At 43.7% G+C, this 20,244-nt stretch overlaps 1 protein-coding gene and 1 pseudogene across 1 annotated transcript; both read left to right on the forward strand.

Annotated features, from left to right (window-relative positions):
• The first annotated feature begins 2,872 nt into the window (after positions 1–2,872).
• LOC110506097 (polycystic kidney disease protein 1-like 2) lies at positions 2,873–13,181 on the forward strand. Its single transcript, XM_036964560.1, has 5 exons — positions 2,873–3,125; positions 4,772–4,884; positions 5,069–5,130; positions 12,607–12,732; positions 12,821–13,181. The coding sequence occupies exons 1-5, from the start codon at positions 2,873–2,875 to the stop codon at positions 13,011–13,013; spliced, it is 747 nt and encodes a 248-aa protein (XP_036820455.1). The 3' UTR covers positions 13,014–13,181.
• On the forward strand, positions 13,067–20,223 carry LOC110506098 (annotated as a pseudogene).
• The last annotated feature ends 21 nt before the right edge of the window (positions 20,224–20,244 follow it).

Genomic DNA, 20,244 nt, shown 5'->3' on the forward strand with positions numbered 1-20,244 from the left:
TTGGAGAGGAGAGAACACAAGTTTACCTGATTTCTGTTCCCGCAATTCACTCTCACGGTGCTGTGTTTTTAAAATATTTTTGTGACCAGAAGGATAGTTCCGCTTCATCCTCACATTGAAGTTGTAAACACTGACACCCGCTTTGACACAAGGGGGAGGCGGGGCCCTTGCATAATTTGCAGGGCCCAAGCAACTTGCGTAGTGAGCGTATAGGGCCTCCCGGCTCTGGTACCCCAGCCTTGTGTACTTAGACTTGCATGGCTTAATCTTTGAGTCAAAAATATGCTACTGGCAGGAAAAACCAGGTAACCCCTAGAAACATTAAGGTTAACCTTGGTGCACAGTGAGGAGGAGACCAGCTCGCACCCAGTGGGAGGCCTCGACCTACCCAGAGCAGCCAGCAGCAGGCCATGCGACACAGTCCCCCTCAAAAACTAACCACATTTGGTTAGTAGAGAGCCTACTGAATATTTTCTACCCCACTTTAGCTGAGACCGAAGAGGTGCTGGTATCAAATTCTAGATGCCATTGCCCGCCGCTGTGCCCTTGAGCAAGTCGCTTAACCCCCCACAAAACAGCTCCTGGGCGACCTGTGTGGCATCCCCCCGCACCTTTCCCAAACCTGTATATGTACTTTACATACAGTGCCTTTGGAAAGTATTCGGACCCCTTGACCTTTTCCACATTTTGTTACGTTACAGCCTTATTCTAAAATGTATTAAATGAATAAAAATACTAAAATAAAAATACCTACATAAGTATTCAGACCCTTTGCTATGAGACTCGAAATTGAGCTCAGGTGCATCCTGTTTCCATTGATCAGCCTTAAGATGTTTCTACAACTTCATTGGAGTCCTCCTGTGGTAAGTTCAATTGATTGAACATGATTTGGAAAGGCACACACCTGTCTATATGAGTTCGAACAGTTGACAGTGCATGTCAGAGCAAAAACAAAGCCATGAGGTTGAAGGAATTGTCCGTAGAGATCAGGGGAAGGGTAGCAAAAAATGTCTGCAGGATTGAAGGTCCCCAAGAACACAGAGGCCTCCTTCATTCTGAAATGGAAGACGTTTGGAACCACCAAGACTTTTCCCTAGAGCTGGCCGCCCGGCCAAACTGAGCAGAGCTTGAGAGGATCTGGAGAGAAGAATGGGAGAAACTCCCCAAATACAGGTGTGCCAAGCTTGTAGCGTCATACCCAAGAAGACTCAAGGCTATAATTGCTGCCAAAGGTACTTTAACAAAGTACTGAGTAAAGGGTCTGAATTCTTATCTAAAAGTAATATTTCAGTTTTTTATTTTAATAAATGAGCACAAAAAAAAAACAGTTTTTCCTATGTCATTATGGGGTATTGTGTGTAGATTAATGAGGGAAAAAACTATTTAATCAGGCTGTAACGTAACAAAATGTGGAAAAAGTCAAGGGGTTTGAATACTTTCCGAAGACACTGTATACAGGTTTTGGAGAGGTGCGTTGGGCTGCCACACTGTATATGTATGTGTATGTATGTGTGTCTTTAAGAGGGGTTGGGTTAAAAGGCGGAAGTAAAATTTCAGTTGGACCTTGTGTGCAATTGACTAATAAACTGATCTTAATAATAATCTATTGTTTTGGGGGCTATGGAGGGGGTGGAGAACGAAGTGCTCCTGATATGTACGCCACAGTCCCCCTCCAAAACTACACATATTTGGTTAGTAAAGACCCTACTGAGTGTTTTCCACCACACTTTAGCTGAGACAGGTAGTACCAGTGTCAGCACTTTATTATTTCGTTATTGAACAAAACTTTTTTAAACCATGTTTTTTTATTTGATTTCAGAAAATACTTATTGCCTTTTCTTATTGCCACAATACAAGTGGTCATTGACTACATTGCAATATATTTTTTATCTAATAATATAATCTGTTGAAATGCAGGCTTTTATTTGATTAAGTTTTCCTCGTTCCCCTACGAAAGGGATGTCAAAGTGACTGGCAGTATAGTACTGGGTTGAGAGCGGGAACTCTAGAGAGACTCCCGAGTGGCGCAGCGGTCCAAGGCACAGCATCTCAGGGCTAGAGGCATCACTACAGACACCCTGGTTTGAATCCAGGCTGTATCACAACCGGCAATGATTGGGAGTCCCATAGCATGGTGCACAATTGGCCAGCATCGTCCAGGTTTGGCCAGTATAGGCCATCATTGTAAATAATAATTTGTTCTTAACTGACTTGCATAATAATATAGTTAATTGTGGCTCTAAAAATTACAACTATCTTGATATATGATTTTAAGTCCTTGATATACTTCGAAGAGGAAATTCTGACTGTAAAAATGTATTGATTTCTTATCATTTGAATAAGACAGGTTAGGGATTCTGCTAGGGTTGGAATAGTAGTTGGATATACAGTATAAAGGTCTCTCTCTAACCAGAGTAGCCTACTGGAGTCTATAGCACTGCCTACTGGACACAATCATCATATACTGCGTGCAAGCTGCAATGGCTGCTCCATCATCGGCAGCCTTAAAGGAACAATAATACTCAGAGGCTGTTGACAGAGGGGCCAGAGGACCTTATTACAGCCCATTCACCGTAGGCCTTTGCTCTGCTTGTTTGTGAATCTGTTTGTTTGTGAACAAGGATACATCGTCCAATGGAAACTCACAAAGCCAGACTGCAAGGCGGACCGACCTTTGTTGGATCCAGAACAGATCATTCTGTGATGTTTAAGTTGTGGCAGGGAATTGTTGATGTCAGTCCCCTTTAAAGACAGCATGTCACCAGGCTGCCTGTAACAGTGCACATGTGAAGGGGTGAAGATGGACAACACTAATCTCTCTGTATTGCTCTTGATGACTCTCCTCTTAATCCTGTCTTGTGCTGAGGATGAGATGGCACCTCTATCCTGCCCAGAGTACCAAGAGGGCATTGAAGGCTCCTGTTATGAGTTTCTGAGTCTACCACGTTCAAGTTCCTTCCTCAGTGCACAGGGCTTGTGTGAGCGGGGTGGTGGACACCTGGCCTTCATTTTAAACGACGGAACCCAGCAGTTCCTACAGATGCACCTGCAGCCGGAGCAGGACTGGTGGCTGGGTCTGGCACCCGCCTCCCCAAACCTAACACTGGACTTTGCTGCTGCTGAGGGTAAGAGGACAACTTAAGAAAACACTAATTGCCATCAATATATTGTATAATAATAGATATGATTATGGAAATCAAAGGTTGAGAGCAGACTGTCTTGTGCAAGGATGTATTTGCAAGGAGTTATTTTATTACGTGTTAGAGTGTATGATTTAAATTCTTATGAAATTGCCATGAATAAAATGTTGTCTTGTTTTGGGAGGAGCTCGTTAAAATAATAGCCAGTGTGTAGAATAATACCCAAATATGCAAAGGTGGATATAACATATTTCTACCTGTGTGTACCTATTAAAGGTGACATCACCAGGAAGAGAATGACATTTATATCCATAATGATATATTTCTGTGTAGTACAGATCAGGGACCCATGATGATGTTATCATGTGTGTAAATCCACTTCATCACTGTAGTTCAAGAATCAAAAAGAGGTTCAAGGTCAAGGTTTCATGTCATAGCTGACACCAGATTGTTTCTGCAGACATCTTTTGAATCTTAATTCAGAGCAAATATTTAACTGAGTTTTTGGAAAACGTGGTCACATAAAAAAGCTGAGGGTGATTTTACTGAACTTCTGTCACCAAATATAAAGTACTTAGACCCATTCAATTTTTCTAAATTGTATTACATTGCAGACTTATTCTAAATTAATTAAATAAAAATAAATAAAATGCTTTCGCTTTGTCATTATGAGGTATTGTGTGTAGATTGATGAGGATAAGAAAACAATTTAATCAATTTTAGAATAAGGCTGTAAGGTAACAAAAGGTGGATAAAGTGAAAGGGTCTGAATACTTTCCGAATGTACTGTACATTACCATGGAATTGCCCATGATGACTTTGTGTAAGAGTAGGCCTAAATATTAAATTGATATTTGAAAGAGGTAATAGTGTTTTGGGGTTGTTGTTTTTTTCATAGAATAATCCTTCGCTGAGCTGTTCTGTTTTTTCACGATTATTTTAATCAGAAATCAGCTCAATTCCCAGTCTCCTAAACTAACATGATCCGCCCAACTGCCTACCACTTCTCTTGAGACAAAGATGGTACTCTTGGTCTTGTTTTATCAGTGGACCTTCTTTGATCTGCCAGTAAAACTGGAAGTAGACACAGGATGGGTTTGGTGGCTACCTCTCAAGTCAGCTGGCCTGTCTGTCTATCGCTGGGAGATTTATAATGTATTTATCTCACATGCTAGGAGACAGTCACAATTGTATATCTCCTTTAAGCAGCACCTGGCTGATGAGGAACACGTCTCATTCAATAGGGTCTTCAATAGGGTATGCTGTCCAGTCCCTTGATTTTGACAGGGCTTTTTTATTCCCACACAAAGGACCAGTTTTATCCCCTACTCACAGCCGGCTCCTGTGACTTTGGTTTCTGATGTCATATCCCTTCCTCTGCTTTTTAAGTGTTTTATTATGTGTATTCGAGTGTTAACAGAATGATGTATCTGGATGTACAGCTGGGATATCATTTTGTAGGAATATATGTCACAAATAGAATAGAATAAAATAGAATACTTATATATACTCTATATAGAATATAATACTTTATTTCCTCTACTTTGAAGAGCAGGTGTTCTTAATGTTTTGTACCCTCAGTGTATATAGAATATAATACTTTCATTGGTGTTTGTGCTGTAAATCCTCAGGTCCTCTCTCCTGGCTTGATGGCTCTGATGTCAGCTACTCTAACTCGGTGAATGACCCTGATCCAGGGGCTGGCTGTGGTCACATACTGAGGAGCTCAGTGTTTCAGTGGGAGGCAATAAGCAACTGTAGCCAGGAGCTGCACTTCATCTGCCAATTTGGTTTGTATTTGTTGCATGCGTGCATGCATCTGTGTGTGCATGTATGCAGAATAACAAGGTAGCGAGAAATATACTGTATGCTCTTGCTATTCCCTTTCACTCTGTAATTGTTAAACCTTATTTTCTCATTTGTCTCAGAATCTGGGCACTCCATTGCTTGTGCTGACCACAATGCCACACTACAGTGTGGTTCTGGTCAGGTGATAGAGATTGATGACAGCTTCTAAGGTCGTAAGACCGTTCACTACTGCCGGACGAGTCCCACTTCTTCAGCCACCTCCACACAGGAGGAGTGTACCTGGATAGATGTTGTAGATTCAGTGACAGGTATGGTGTGAAGTCTAATGTTTTTAAAACTGTTGAAATATTGTGCAAGGTGTATTTTGTCCATCACTCAGTATATTGATTTATGTTTTGGTTTGACTACTGTTTCAAGAATAGTCTTGTTCTTACATTGGATGAGTAAGAACATTAACGGTCCAATGCAGCCATTTTTATCTCAATATCCAATCATTTCTGGGTAACAACTAAGTACCTTACTGTGATCGTTTTCAATTCAAATGGTCAAAAAGTAACAAAAATAGCTTGTTAGCATAGAGCCATTTCTAAAGCAAGAATTTTGCAAGGACTGTCTGGGAGTTGTCTGGGAAACTGAAAACTAGCTGTTATTGGCAGAGAGGTTTGGATTGAACTATATTTCTTATTGGTCTATTAACTAATTTATCGCCTGGTGATGTCGCCAGGCAGGCCAACACTCCAACCCACCAAAACAGACTGAAATTTCACGCAGTCTTTTCAAACAGCTCTTACACTAAAATGGCATTATCATACTTTTCACAATTTCACAGTATTATTCAGGCCTAATAGAGTAGAAATATATACATAAAACACAGGAAATCACATTTTTGACTGCACTGGGCTTTTAAGCACAGTGCTTTTAATGGGTCAAAGTAATTGCCTGCTGTGCAGTATTTGATAATTGCACTTTTAGGACACGCTGCTTAAAGTAAAAAAGCAGAAATGTAAATATTGTTAACCAAACACAGATTCAATAAAGGGCCCATCAATTCAACAGAGGCAGCAATTCAACTTAATTCCACTTAAGCAAGAAGCTATCACGAAACATATTTAAACATTGAGCTCGTAGAACATGCAATCATTCGCAAAGCAGAGAGCAGAACTGTAAATATTGTAAGACACACACCACTTCAACAACGGCACCAGATGCACTGAGGCAGCGCTAAAACTTCATTGTACAAAGCACCAAAAAAGATGTCTTCGTGTCTTCACAAAAAATATAATAGAGGTTCAGATGCTGGTACAATGTCAAGACTGAAAGCAAAGCCACAAAAAATGCAAGTTTTAAATGGTTGTAATACCGAAAATTAAATCTAAAAGTACTGCACTAAATTCGGACCTTAGGTTTAAGCCATTGCTTAAGCTAGTGCTTCATGTATGAATGGCAAATAGACTAGGCATTATGATAATCTGAAGCACGCTTCCAGAAAATTGGAACGGAAATGGCACCACACCAAACTGGAAGTCTTCCGACTAGCTTGGAAAGACAGTACCGTGCAGTATCGAAGAGCCCTCACTGCTACGTGATCATCCTATTTCCAACTTAATTGAGGAAAATAAGAATAATCCAAATTTTCTTTTTGATACTATTGAAAAGTTCCCCAAGAGAGGATGGCTTTCACTTCAGCAATGATAAATTCATGAACTTCTTGAGGGAAAGATCATGATCATTAGAAAGCAAATTACGGACTCCTCTTAAAATCTGCGTATTCCTCCAAAGCTCAGTTGTCCTGAGTCTGCACAACTCTGCCAGGGCCTAGGACCAAGGAAGACACTCAAGTGTTTTAGTACTATATCTCTTGACACAATGAAAATAATCATGGCCTCTAAAACTTCAAGCTGCATACTGGACCCTATTCCAACTAAACTACTGAAAGAGCTGCTTCCTGTGCTTGGCCCTCCTATTTTGAACATAATAAACGACTCTCTATCCACCGGCTGTGTACCAAACTCACTAAAAATCTAAATCAAATCAAATTTTATTTGTCACATACATATGGTTAGCAGATGTTAATGCGAGTGTAGCGAAATGCTTGTGCTTCTAGTTCCAACCATGCAGTAATATCTATAAGTAATCTAACCTAACAATTTCACAACAACTACCTTATACACACAAGCGTAAAGGAATGAAGAAAATGTACATAAAAATATATGAATGAGTGATGGTACAGAACGGCATAGGCAAGATGCAGTAGATGGTATCGAGTACAGTATATACATACAGTATGAGATGAGTAATGTAGGGTATGTAAACATATAAAAGTGGCATTGTTTAATGTGGCTAGTGATACATTTTTCATAAACTTTTACATTATTAAAATGGCTGGAGTTGAGTCAGTATGTTGGCAGCAGCCACTCAATGTTAGTGGTGGCTGTTTAACAGTCTGATGGCCTTGAGATAGAAGCTGTTTTTCAGTCTCTCTGTCCCTGCTTTGATGCACCTGTACTGACCTTGCCTTCTGGGTGATAGCAGGGTGAACAGGCAGTCGGGTGGTTGTTGTCCTTGATGATCGTTATGGCCTTCCTGTGACATCGGGTGGTGTAGGTGTCCTGGAGGGCAGGTAGTTTGCCCCAGGTGATGCGTTGTGCAGACCTCACTACCCTCTGGAGAGCCTTACGGTTGTGGGCGGAGCAGTTGCCGTACCAGGCGGTGATACAGCCCGACAGGATGCTCTCGATTGTGCATCTGTAAAAGTTTGAGTGCTTTTGGTGACAAGCCAAATTACTTCAGCCTCCTGAGGTTGAAGAGGCGCTGCTGCGCCTTCTTCACCACGCTGTCTGTGTGGGTGGACCAATTCAGTTTGTACTTGATGTGTACGCCGAGGAACTTAAAACTACTACCCTCTCCACTACTGTCCCGTCGATGTGGATAGGAGTGTGCTCCCTCTGCTGTTTCTTGAAGTCCACGATCATCTCCTTTGTTTTGTTGACGTTGAGTGTGAGGTTATTTTCCTGACACCACACTCCGAGGGCCCTCACCTCCTCCCTGTAGGACGTCTCGTCGTTGTTGGTAATCAAGCCTACCACTGTAGTGTCGTCTGCAAACTTGATGATTGAGTTGGAGGTGTGCATGGCCATGCAGTCGTGAGTGAACAGGGAGTACAGGAGAGGTCTCAAAATGCACCCTTGTGTGGCCCCAGTGTTGAGGATCTGCGGGGTGGAGATGTTGTTACCTACCCTCACCACCTGGGGGCGGCCCATCAGGAAGTCCAGTACCCAGTTGCACAGGGTGGGGTCGAGAACCAGGGTCTCGAGCTTGATGACGAGTTTGGAGGCTACTATGGTGTTAAATGCTGAGCTGTAGTCGATGAACAGCATTCTCACATAGGTATTCCTCTAGTCCAGATGGGTTAGGGCAGTGTACAGTGGGTTTGCGATTGCGTCGTCTGTAGACCTATTGGGGCGGTAAGCAAATTGGAGTGGGTCTAGGGTGCCAGGTAGGGTGGAGGTGATATGGTCCTTGACTAGTCTCTCAAAGCACTTCATGATGACGGAAGTGAGTGCTATGGGGAGGTAGTTGTTTAGCTCAGTTACCTTAGCTTTCTTGGGAACAGGAACAATGGTGGCCCTCTTGAAGCATGTGGGAACAGCAGACTGGGATAGGGATTGATTGAATATGTCCGTAAACACACCAGGCAGCTGGTCTGTGCATGCTCTGAGGATGCGGCTGGGAATGTTTTACTCACGTCGACTGCAGTGAAGAAGAGTCCGCAGGTTTTGGTAGCGGGCCGTGTCAGTGGCACTGTATTGTCCTCAAAGCGAGCAAAGAAGTTGTTTAGTCTGTCTGGGAGCAAGACCTCCTGGTCCGCGACAGGGCTGGTTTTATTTTTGTAATCCGTGATTGACTATAGACCCTGTCACATACCTCTTGTGTCTGAGCCGTTGAATTGCGACTCTACTTTGTCTCTATACTGACGCTTAGCTTGTTTGATTGCCTTGCGGAGGGAATAGCTACACTGTTTGTTTTCGGTCATGTTTCCGGTCACCTTTCCCTGATTAAAAGCAGTGGTTCGAGCTTTCAGTTTTATGCAAATGCTGCCATCAATCCACGGTTTCTGGTTTGGGAATGTTCTAATAGTTGCTGTGGGTACGACATTGCCGATGCACTTGCTAATAAACTCGCTCACCGAATCAGCTTATTCATCAATGTTGTTATTTCACTCAATGCGGAACATATCCCAGTCCACGTGATCGGAGCAATCTTGAAGCGTGGAATCAGACTGGTCGGACCAGCGTTGAACAGACCTGAGCGCGGAAGCTTCCTGTTTAAGTTTCTGTCTATACGCTGGAAGCAACAAAATGGAGTCGTGGTTAGTTTTTCCGAAAGGAGGGAGGCGGAGGGCTTTGTATGCGAGGTTCTAATATGCGTCGCGGAATTTAGAATAGCAATGATCCAGGGTTTTACCAGCCCTGGTTGCACAATCAATATGCTGATAGAATTTAGGGAGTCTTGTTTTCAGATTAGCCTTGTTAAAATCCCCAGCTACAATGAATGCAGCCTCAGGATATGTGGTTTCCAGTTTACATAGAGTCAAATGAAGTTCGTTCAGGGCCATCGATGTTTCTGCTTGGGGGGGAATATATGCGGCTGTGATTATAATCAGTGGATGTGTACCAAACTCACTAAAAGTGGCAATAATAAAGCCTCTCTTGAAAAATCCAAACCTTGACCCAGAAAATATAGAAAACTATCTGCCTATATCGAATCGCCCATTCCTCTCAAAAAATTTTGAAAAAGCAACTCACTGCCTTCCTGAAGACAATCAATGTATACGAAACTCTTCAGTCTGGTTTTAGACAACATCATAGCACTGAGACTGCACTTGTGAAGGTGGTAAATGACCTTTTAATGGTGTCAGACCGAGGCTCTGCATCTCCCCTCATGCCCCTAGACCTTAGTACTGCTTTTGATACCATCGATCACCACATTATTTTGGAGAGATTGGAACCCCAAATTGGTCTACACTGACAAGTTCTGGCCTGGTTTAGATCTTATCTGTCGGAAAGATCAGTTTGATCAGTTTGTCTCTATGGATGGTTTGTCCTCTGACAAATCAACTGTAAATTTCGGTGTTCCTCAAGGTTCCGTTTTAGGACCACTGTTGTTTTCACTATATATTTTACCTCTTGGTGATGTCATTCGGAAACAAAATGTTAATTTTCACTGCTATGCGGATGACACACAGCTGTACATTTCGATGAAACATGGTGAAGCCCCAAAATTGCCCTCGCTGGAAGCCTGTTTTTTAGATATAAGGAAGTGGATGGCTGCAAATGTTCTACTTTTAAACTCGGACAAAACAGAGATGCTTGTTCTAGGTCCGAAGAAACAAAGAGATCTTTTGTTGAATCTGACAATTAATCTTGATGGTTGTACAGTCGTCTCAAATAAAACTGTGAAGGACCTTGGCGTTACTCTGGACCCTGATCTCTCTTTTGACCAACATATCAAGACTGTTTCAAGGACAGCTTTTTTCCATCTACGTAACATTGCAAAAATCAGAAACTTTGATGATGCAGAAAAATTAATCCATGCTTTCGTCACTTCTAGGTTAGACTACTGAAAGGCTCTACTTTCCGGCTACCTGGATAAAGCACTAAATAAACTTCAGTTAGTGCTAACCACGGCTGCTAGAATCTTGACTAGAACCAAAAAATTGGATCATATTACTCCAGTGCTAGCCTCTTCTACACTGGCTTCCTGTTAGGGCAAGGGCTGATTTCAAGGTTTTACTGCTAACCTACAAAGCATTACATGGGCTTGCTCCTACCTATCTTTCCGATTTGGTCCTGCCGTACATACCTACACGTACGCTACGGTCACAAGACGCAGGCCTCCTAACTGTCCCTAGAATTTCTAAGAAAACAGCTGGAGGCAGGGCTTTCTCCTATAGAGCTCCATTTTTATGGAATGGTCTGCCTACCCATGTGAGAGACGCAGACTCGGTCTCAACCTTTAAGTCTTTATTGAAGACACATCTCTTCAGTAGGTCCTATGATTGAGTGTAGTCTGGCCCAGGAGTGTGAAGGTGAACGGAAAGGCACTGGAGCAGCTAACCGCCCTTGCTGTCTCTGCCTGGCCGGTTCCCCTCTCTCCATTGGGATTTTCTGCCTTTAACCCTATTACAGGGGCTGAGTCATTGGCTTACTGGTGCTCTTCCATGCCGTCCCTAGGAGGGGTGCGTCACTTGAGTGGGTTGAGTCACTGATGTGATCTTCCTGTCTGGGTTGGCTCCCCCCTTGGGTTGTGCCGTGTCAGAGATCTTTGTGGGCCTTGTCTCAGGATGGTAAGTTGGTGGTTGAAGATATCCCTCTAGTGGTGAGGAGGCTGTGCTTTGGTAAAGTGGGTGGGGTTATATCCTGCCTGTTTGGCCCTGTCCGGGCGTATTGTCAGATGGGGCCATAGTGTCTCCCGACTTCTCCTGTCTCAGCCTCTAGCATTTATGCTGCAGTAGTTTATGTGTCGTGGGGCTAGGGTCAGTCTGTTATATCTGGAGTATTTCTCCGGTGTCATGTGTGAATTTAAGTATGCTCTCTCTAATTATTTTTCTTTCTTTCTCTCTCTCGGAAGACCTGAGCCCTAGGACCATGCCTCAGGACTACCTGGCCTGATGACTCCTTGCTGTCCGCAGTCTACCTGGCCATGCTGCTGCTCCAGTTTCAACTGTTCTGCCTGCGGCTATGGAACACTGACGTGTTCACCGGACGTGCTACCTGTCCCAGACCTGCTGTTTTCAACTCTCTAGAGACAGCAGGATCGGTAGAGATACTCTGAATGATCGGCTATGAAAAGCCAACTGACATTTACACCTGAGGTGCTGACCTGTTGCACCCTTAACAACCACTGTGATTATTATTATTTGACCCTGCTGGTCATCTATTCACATTTGAGCATCTTGGCCATGTTCTGTTATAATCTCCACCCGGCACAGCCAGAAGAGGACTGGCCACCCCTCATAGCCTGGTTCCTCTCTAGGTTTCTTCCTAGGTTCTGGCCTTTCTAGGGAGTTTTTCCTAGCCACCGTGCTTCTGCAGCTGCATTGCTTGCTGTTTGGGGTTTTAGGCTGGGTTTCTGTACAGCACATTGAGATATCAGCTGATGTAAGAAGGGCTTTATAAATACATTTAATTTGATAATACTCTGAACAGTGTGCACACGATTAATATTTTCAGAGCACTTGGATAAGTGTATTATAATGATAATGTGGATGATGATCTTATTGATGATTTTGATGACAATTACGATGGAAAACTCTCCTCTTCTATTTCTTCCCCTCTCATATCTCTATTTAATGTACATTATTTCCAGGAGACTGCAAATGTGGCCTCCTTTGGTGAACCATGCTCAGGGCTTGGAAGCTACCTGTCTGTGGAATACAACTGCAGAGATGGTCAGAACATTCTACCCCTGTCACTGTCTCTCCTTCCCTTCCTTCTACATTCCATTTAAATATCCAAATATGTTTTCAGCTAGTGAAGGCCTCGATTTACGTTTTTTCTAATGTTGTATTTCAACACATTATGAGTGGTGGCTAGCACACACAGTCACAACCTAGCCATGTCTGTGGTCCACTGGTCTCCACTTATTAATGAGCAAGTTGGCTTCTGTTTTTTGACAATGTCTCCATAACATTGAAGTGGCTTCTCCATCCATTCCAGGGCAACCTGACCTGCACTCTAAGTGCTGGAGATGGGCACAACATCGATCCTTATAGTCCAGAAGAGTAAGTAACTGAGTAATGTAAATCGCCCAACATCAAAGGCAAAAAGTCCCTAATTCCCTAACAATTAATGGAATTTCCACTCTCACAGGTTGGAGAGCAGTATGGTTCATAAATACACCTATCCGGGTGTCTTCATGGGTCGGGTGGAGTGTACCACCAGTGAGTGGCATGTGACAGCTCAGAAAGCCATCACCATTCAGAAGCCCATCGGGGAGTTTGGCGTCATTAAGTGCTATAGCATGAACCAATCAACAGATGGTGCAAACTGCAAGGCCCTGTAACAGAAGCCCCCTTCAAATCCAGGTAGAAGTAGAAGCTGGTAAGTAAAACCAAAATGAGCCGAAATAAAATGAAACAACATTTGCATCTACAGGTACGAATGTGACCTACAAACTCCACAGTGGTGAGATGTTGGTGGCCAATTCATCAGCAGTCAGAGGAATCATCCCCTACAACATCACAGTGGGACCAGAGGTGGAGCAACAGCTGGGTTCTGGCTGCCACCAGCTGACCCTGCATGCCTCTAACGGGGTCTCGGTCTTGGGCGTGTCCACTGAGCTGCAGGTGTGTCTGCTGGAGCCTGTGGAGGGCCTGCTGGGATCAGTGATGACTGAGGAGGGGGAGTGTCCAGACTCAGACCTCTATGTTAGTGTCTCCCTGGACCGGGGAGCCCCGGTGCAGCTTCTCTTCCAGGTGTCTGGAGCCAACGACAGCATCTCTGAGACCAGAGACATGCAAAACAGAAGCATGCAGGTTTATAATACTGTATCTCAACCACTATCCAAGGTACCTACCCAAATACAATCAGAAACAATGACAGAAGATAGGAAAATATTAAACATTTCCTTGTTTATTTATATCAGCTGTTTTGTTACAGGAGCTTTGCAAGTGAAAGTCAGGGCCTGGAATGTCTTATTTAATGCATGGAATCTGTCCTGCCTTTCTGCTCCATAGAGCTCACATTTATAATGTCGTATCTGGAGCTCTCATTTGAATGTTGTCCACTAAGGTGTGGCCATCCAACTCCAGTTCCTCAGTGGAGAATCTGCAGTCTGTGGTTGAGAACACTGTCGCTCAGCTACAGCAGCAGGGGTTGCTCACTGGGGAGACCCTGGGACAGATGTTCAAGTCTGTGTCCGGCATTCTGAATAAGGGCAGTGAGGATCAGAAAGGTGTCAGGAGGAGGTGAGAACGGGGTAATATGCTAAGGTCATAGGGAGCATGGGCCGGGACCAGTAAAAACAATTGTCCCACCGGGTGCAGGGCCAAGTCTCGCTTAAGGCCCCCAAAAGACTAGGGCCGGCCCTCGCTACTGGTGTAATGCATTTAGTTAAGAGCCATAAGTAGTTTAACTGCATAAATGGATTGAATGCAAAAAATCAGTTGACTGCATGTGTGGCTATGGATGAGGGTACGCAGACCCGCGAGCCACTGCAGCTCCTCATGATGAGTTCACATTTTTTGTGCCCCCCACCCCATCAAAGTTGCCCATCCCTGGTCTAGGGACTCTGTGTATTGGTGAAAATAAGACATTACACTAAACTAAAAGTTGAGATAAATTAGTATGAAGTTCAAGACAAAAGGAAGTGTGTATTTAGATGGATGTTTGTGAGGGATTCTGATTGATGTTGCAGCTGCGATAACAGATGCTGAGCACCATGACTGCAGTGCTGAAGAATGTCCCCAACAACATTCCTCAGGAAGCGTAAGTTACAGCCAGAGCAGTGGCAGGGATCACCAAGCGGGGAGAAGAGGTCAATTCCGCTGCTCAGGTACACTTGGATATGGGAGCAAGGAAACATAATCTTTCCCAAACATGTATTACTGAAAGAGAGCGGAGATTTAGTTCCCAATGGTCGATGTTGGGCTGTGGATCTTTTCCAGCTAGAAGCTAGCCCCCTGGTGGCAGACCTCCGCTCTTCCCTCCTCTATATGAACGTCAGTGAGCATGGTGGACAAGAGATGGTGCAGGCAGCTACACCAATTGTAGAGGGAGCCAGCAATATCCTGGGATTCTCTTCAAATGCAAGCACACAGGTGATATACAGTATATAGCTTCACTGAGTTCCCTGATGACAGTAATGAACTATGGTTACTTTTCAGGACTACTGCATTTTGTTTGTCTTTCGCAGAGAAAGGTCTGAAAGATTCTCATTAACAGCATGGACAATATGCAGAGTGTACTGTTAAATGGATAAAAGGTTGGTCAGGAGCCTGCCATTATCAAGAGCCCTGAGATGAGTGTGTAAAAGACAGAGCATTGGAGTGGAAACATTACAATATAAAAAGGCCTGTCACATAAATGTCATTTGAGATATGTAATTTGTATTTAAAATACAATATCTCAAAAACAAAATGCTACTGTTAAGTTGCCTCAATATTGAGTTACAGTATATTATGCACTCTCTGCTCTTAGGATGTCTCCAAATAGCATTCCGATGCAGTCTATAAACATCCCAGATGGCTCCTCTGCAAGCTTTTCCTTCCCTCCCCTGGGTGCTGATGTCCTTTCTCCAGAGGAACCAGTGGATGTGAGAGAAAGTGTGAATGTCTGTGAGTGAATGTGTGGAGGTTAGTGAGGGATTTATCACGCAAGTGAATACGGCAGTGAAAGTGTCTTTTTCTTTTCTGTCAAGCATTGCGGGGGTTTTCATTTGGTTAATTATTCATATAGTAATTGTCTATCAGTCTTTTGTAGACGTTTTAACCCTCACTCTCTTGTCTCATCATTTCTTTATATGTACAGATGCTGAGTTTTGAGAAGAACCCTTATTCTTGGAGTGAGGGGTGTAACATCAGTGGTGCCATGGGGTCTGTGTCTCTCACCAGACAGGATGGATCAGCACTCCCTGTGGAGAACCTGTCTGGGGAGACTGAGGTCAGAAAGCTGCAAATGTATACCAATTTTAGTGGAGCTTTTCTCTTGAGAGCCCTTGATGTCAAAGAATTACAGTATATCTTCTAAGATAATGTCCAAGACTTATACGTTAAAGACTATATGATCAAGTAGACAGAATTATGATTACAATTGTATATATTACAACATCTTCTATGAGTCTCAGATCCTCTTGCCGAGACTTGAAGGCGGGCAGGTGAACAGCACAATCCTTGACCTGGGAAACTACAGCACACTGATGATTGACGTCCCTTCACCAGACATAACACTGGTGCTAAATATGTAGCCCTCAGAGGACATACCATTTGTATAAAGACTACCCAAAGGACAAGCAATATATAGCCAAGACGCAGATTCCTCACCAAGGCAATTCACAAGGTGATCAACCTCCTGAACTGACTTTTTGTAAATGGCAGAGACATAGAACTATTGTGAAGCATAATGAACAAACACTGAGTGTTTAGAAAGATACATGTGCTTGTGTTGTGTTTATTTTGGGTACAGAGAGATACACCTGGGTCCTGGGTCCCAATTATTTGACAGGAAAAGTTGGGGTGCACTATCTTGTTGTGAGGCCCATTGTGGAAGCAGGGGTTAAATCCGTCAATGCCACTGTGACTGTCACCTCCATTGCTGCTCAGTGCAAGTATTGGAATGAAACCTTATCCACCTGGAGTGAAGATGGCTGCAGGGTGAGTTAAACAAGTACTACACAACACCTTATAATATAAATATTGGCACATCACTGAAACCAGGCACTGTCAAAATCAAATGCATAAACTGACTGGTCTCTTTAGATTGGTCCTTTAACCCAGCCATTTGTCACTCAGTGCTTATGTAACCATTTGACCTTCTTCTGGAGCTCTTTCTTCATCATGCCCAACCTTGTGGATGTGTCCCGTACCACTGTGCTCTTTGCCACCTTCTCAGACAACCCTGTGGTGGTGTGCTTTGTTGGTGCCATCTTCATTGCTTATCTCTTGGTGGTTGTGTGGGCACGCAGGAAGGACATCCAGGACATAGCCAAGATCTGCCTTGAACAATCGCTGCCGCCATTTTCTAGACACTTTTTGTCCAGACTATACAGACACCTTGAGAACATCCTACTCTGGTGATCCAATCAGCAGATTTACAGTGCTTAGGTTTCCCAGTTTGAGAATGTATCATCCTGTTGGTTTGCTGTTGATGCTGAGTTTTACCTTCAAGTGTTACTTCTTGTAGGTGAAGGTAACATTATTGGAAGATAATGGCCCCTTGGCTGAATACCGTTACATGCTGAATATCAGCACTGGGCATCGGCGTGGTGCTTCCACCTCCTCTCAGGTCAGTACCAACAGTTCCCACTGCTGCAGGACATCATATTCTGTTCTCTGATAAAACCACACTCAGTCACCCTGACCCTGTGTTGATGCTGCAGGTTACTGTGACTCTGCTGGGCATGCAAGGAGAGAGTGAGCCACACCACCTCACTGACCCTGACAGGCCTGTGTTTGAGAGGGGTGCAGTGGATATGTTCCTGTTGACCACACCCTTCTCTCTGGGGGAGCTGCAGAGCATCAGGCTGTGGCACGACAACTCAGGGAGGCACCCTGCCTGGTAGGAGAGTGGACGGGGAGGATGTCTCACAGTAGTAGAGGGACAGATGGATTTGACGTTAATTAAAGCTGACGTTTGAAATTGTGGATGTAGTTGACAATAACGGTTTTCATGCAGGTATATAAACAAAGGGACAGTGCAAGATCTAGAAACTGGACAGAAGTGGCACTTCCTGTGTAACTCATGGCTGGCCATAGATATGGGCGAGTGCATCCTTGATAAAGTCTTCCCTGTTGCCGCTGACATGGATTTGAAGAAATTCAGGTGAGGTAAAGCATGGATGCACCTTGTAATGGCAATATAAATATCCCAGGACAAGTGTCCATCATATAACTAAATCTTCTCACACAATATATTCTGCAGTAATCTGTTCTTCATGAAAAAGGCAAAGGATTTCCGTGATGGCCAAATCTGGTTTTCTGTGATCAGCTTACTTCCTGACTCAGCACATTCGGCAGAGCTTCAGCCAAGGGATCTCAGACAGCATGAGCCACAGAGATGTGTTCACCGGTGAAGAGAGACTACCCAGGTAGCATTCCCTAAAAAATAATGTTTATTTCATAGAGAACATGAATTTATAAAAAGTTAAAGAGAAATTGTATAGGTGAAAGCATGCTATCGTTTTATCTTTTGGTTATTTTTTGCATGCTGTGTTATAGGTTTCATCACAGATGGGAACTCCAAACTGGTTGGTAATGCCCATCTTTGCCAGGTGAGGGTGCAGAAGACGGGCATTAGGAGCGTTGACCAGGTCTCTCTTGGAAAAGAGATGTTATCTCAATGAGACAAACCTGTATAAATAAAGGTAAAATTAAAAAATTAAAAATGTAATAAAAAAGAACTTCTGCCAAATGGCTGTACCTGACTGCCATGCTCCATACTCATGGGAGGTGGAGGACATGGGCTCCTATGGGCCAGGCTGGAACCGCTCTGCGAGTGAAAACACCTCCAAGACCCTCCGCAGCCCCTGGCAGTACCAAACCCAGGCCCGACTCAGAGCTCAACCCATCTGGGGCAGTGTGGTTCTCTACAGGGGAGGGGGGTTTGTGGTTGACCTGGGCACTGACTCACAGAATGCTAGCAGGTAAATAAACATTTACAGTGCTTAATGTGTAAACCGTCTTTGTGGTAGAGAAAGATGTTATTTTATTCATCCATGTATTCTGTCCCTGCAGTACCCTTCAGTATCTGTTTGACAACACCTGGCTTGATATGTTCACCCGAGCAGTCTTTGTAGAGGTCACAGTGTACAATGCCAATGTCAACCTCTTCTGCATTGTCACACTCATGCTGGAGACCACAGCTGTAGGTGAGACAGTTGTTATATCACTCCATGATACAGCACAAAGTAAGTATTTAAAGGCATCCAAAACTCAGATTGTCAGCACCTGTCTTATTCTCTCAGGAGCGTTCCAGTTTCGCAGTGAGCTGCAGAGTGTCCGACTATACCAGTCCACCGGTGGACTCCACATCTTTGTCATGGCCTCTGAGGTCATCTATTTCCTCTTTATCTTCTACTACATGTATGTTCAAGTAAACCTTTCTTTACACAGCTTTCTTATGCTGTTCTTTATTAGAATATAAAGGCAGTGATACAATGCTTCCGGAATTCCTCCTCAGCCTGACTGCTCTCCTCTCCTCACATGGCAAGCTGATGAAGAAGCAGAAGTGGGCTTACTTCAAGACAAAGTGGAACCTGCTGGAGCTCGCCATCATCCTCCTGAGCTGGAGCACACTGTCTGTCTTCATTAAGAGGAGCCTGCTAGGGAACCGGGACATGGAGTACTACCACAACCATAAAGACCAGTGAGTTCACACTGGGTTGGGGTATCATGGGTTTCTGTTATTATTTTGCTAGTCTTCTATCCCCATTGTTGGTCAGTTGCTCCTGTGGGATGTTCAACTTCTCCGCTCTCTATCCAGGTTTGCCAGTTTCCATGAGACAGCCACAGCAGATGCAGTGCTGGGGTATCTGATTGCATTCCTGGTGCTACTGTAAGGGTCTTTCTGAAACACCTAACCTAGAAGTCCAACTTCATCCTCATTCTCTTCTTATGTGATGTTATGCTTGTGTATGATGGGTGTCCCCTCGACTTGCAGTGTGAGTGTAAACTGTGATCATTCTCTGTCTGCAGTCTAATCTGATGTATGGCTGGAAGCTGTACTCATATAGGACTCTCCTGGATTCTGCTCTGACCATGGTCAGCTTGCAACTGGGCATCTTCAACTATGACGAGGTTAGTAAAGTAGGACAGCTCTACTAGACCCCCGATTATTGCTGTAGTCATGATGGTAGCTTAGTGATTAAATTTGGTAACATCTCCTTCCAATCCAGGTTCTTGATTACAAATAGACTCATTTATGCATGATATATTAGATAACTAACGGTGCTTGGTACGTTCGTCGTCGGTTCCTTTATTATATTCAAGAACGTTGTGCTTCTGAACCTGTTCATCTCAGTCATCCTGGTGGCGTTCACTCAAGAGCTAATACATCACAAGGTACTGTGCATCAATCTTACACGATGTCAAATTAACATCAATATATCAGAATCAACAGGGACCAATATCTCAATACATTTTGACCGAGGCGGTCACTTGGCTATCCATTCTGAGCTGTCTGTTCACTGTTCCACAGCCCTCAGAGGAGGAGATAGTGGATTGGAGGCTGATGAAGCTCTGCAGCTTGCTTGGAATCAAAGTTAAGAAGGAAGACAGCGACAGCCCCAAGGAGAATGACATGACTGCCTCAGCAACTAACAGAGGATTCTCCACTATATCCTCATAGATGATTACTTCTAAGTACTGGTGTACCACTGTATGTATTCACAGGGAGCTGTCATTTTCAGTTCTGTTATTTCATAGCAGTGACGCATTTGTTGACTTGTTGCCTCTAGCTGTTTAGTTATCTAATATATCATGCATAAATGAGTCTATTTGTGCCGTTTTGTGATCTAATGCAAAGCTTTAAAAAGATAGAAGGAGCAGTTATTTCCTCCGTTACCTCACTTTTCTGTCACA

Source organism: Oncorhynchus mykiss, chromosome 26, assembly GCF_013265735.2.
Source record: "Oncorhynchus mykiss isolate Arlee chromosome 26, USDA_OmykA_1.1, whole genome shotgun sequence".
NCBI lineage: Eukaryota > Metazoa > Chordata > Actinopteri > Salmoniformes > Salmonidae > Oncorhynchus > Oncorhynchus mykiss.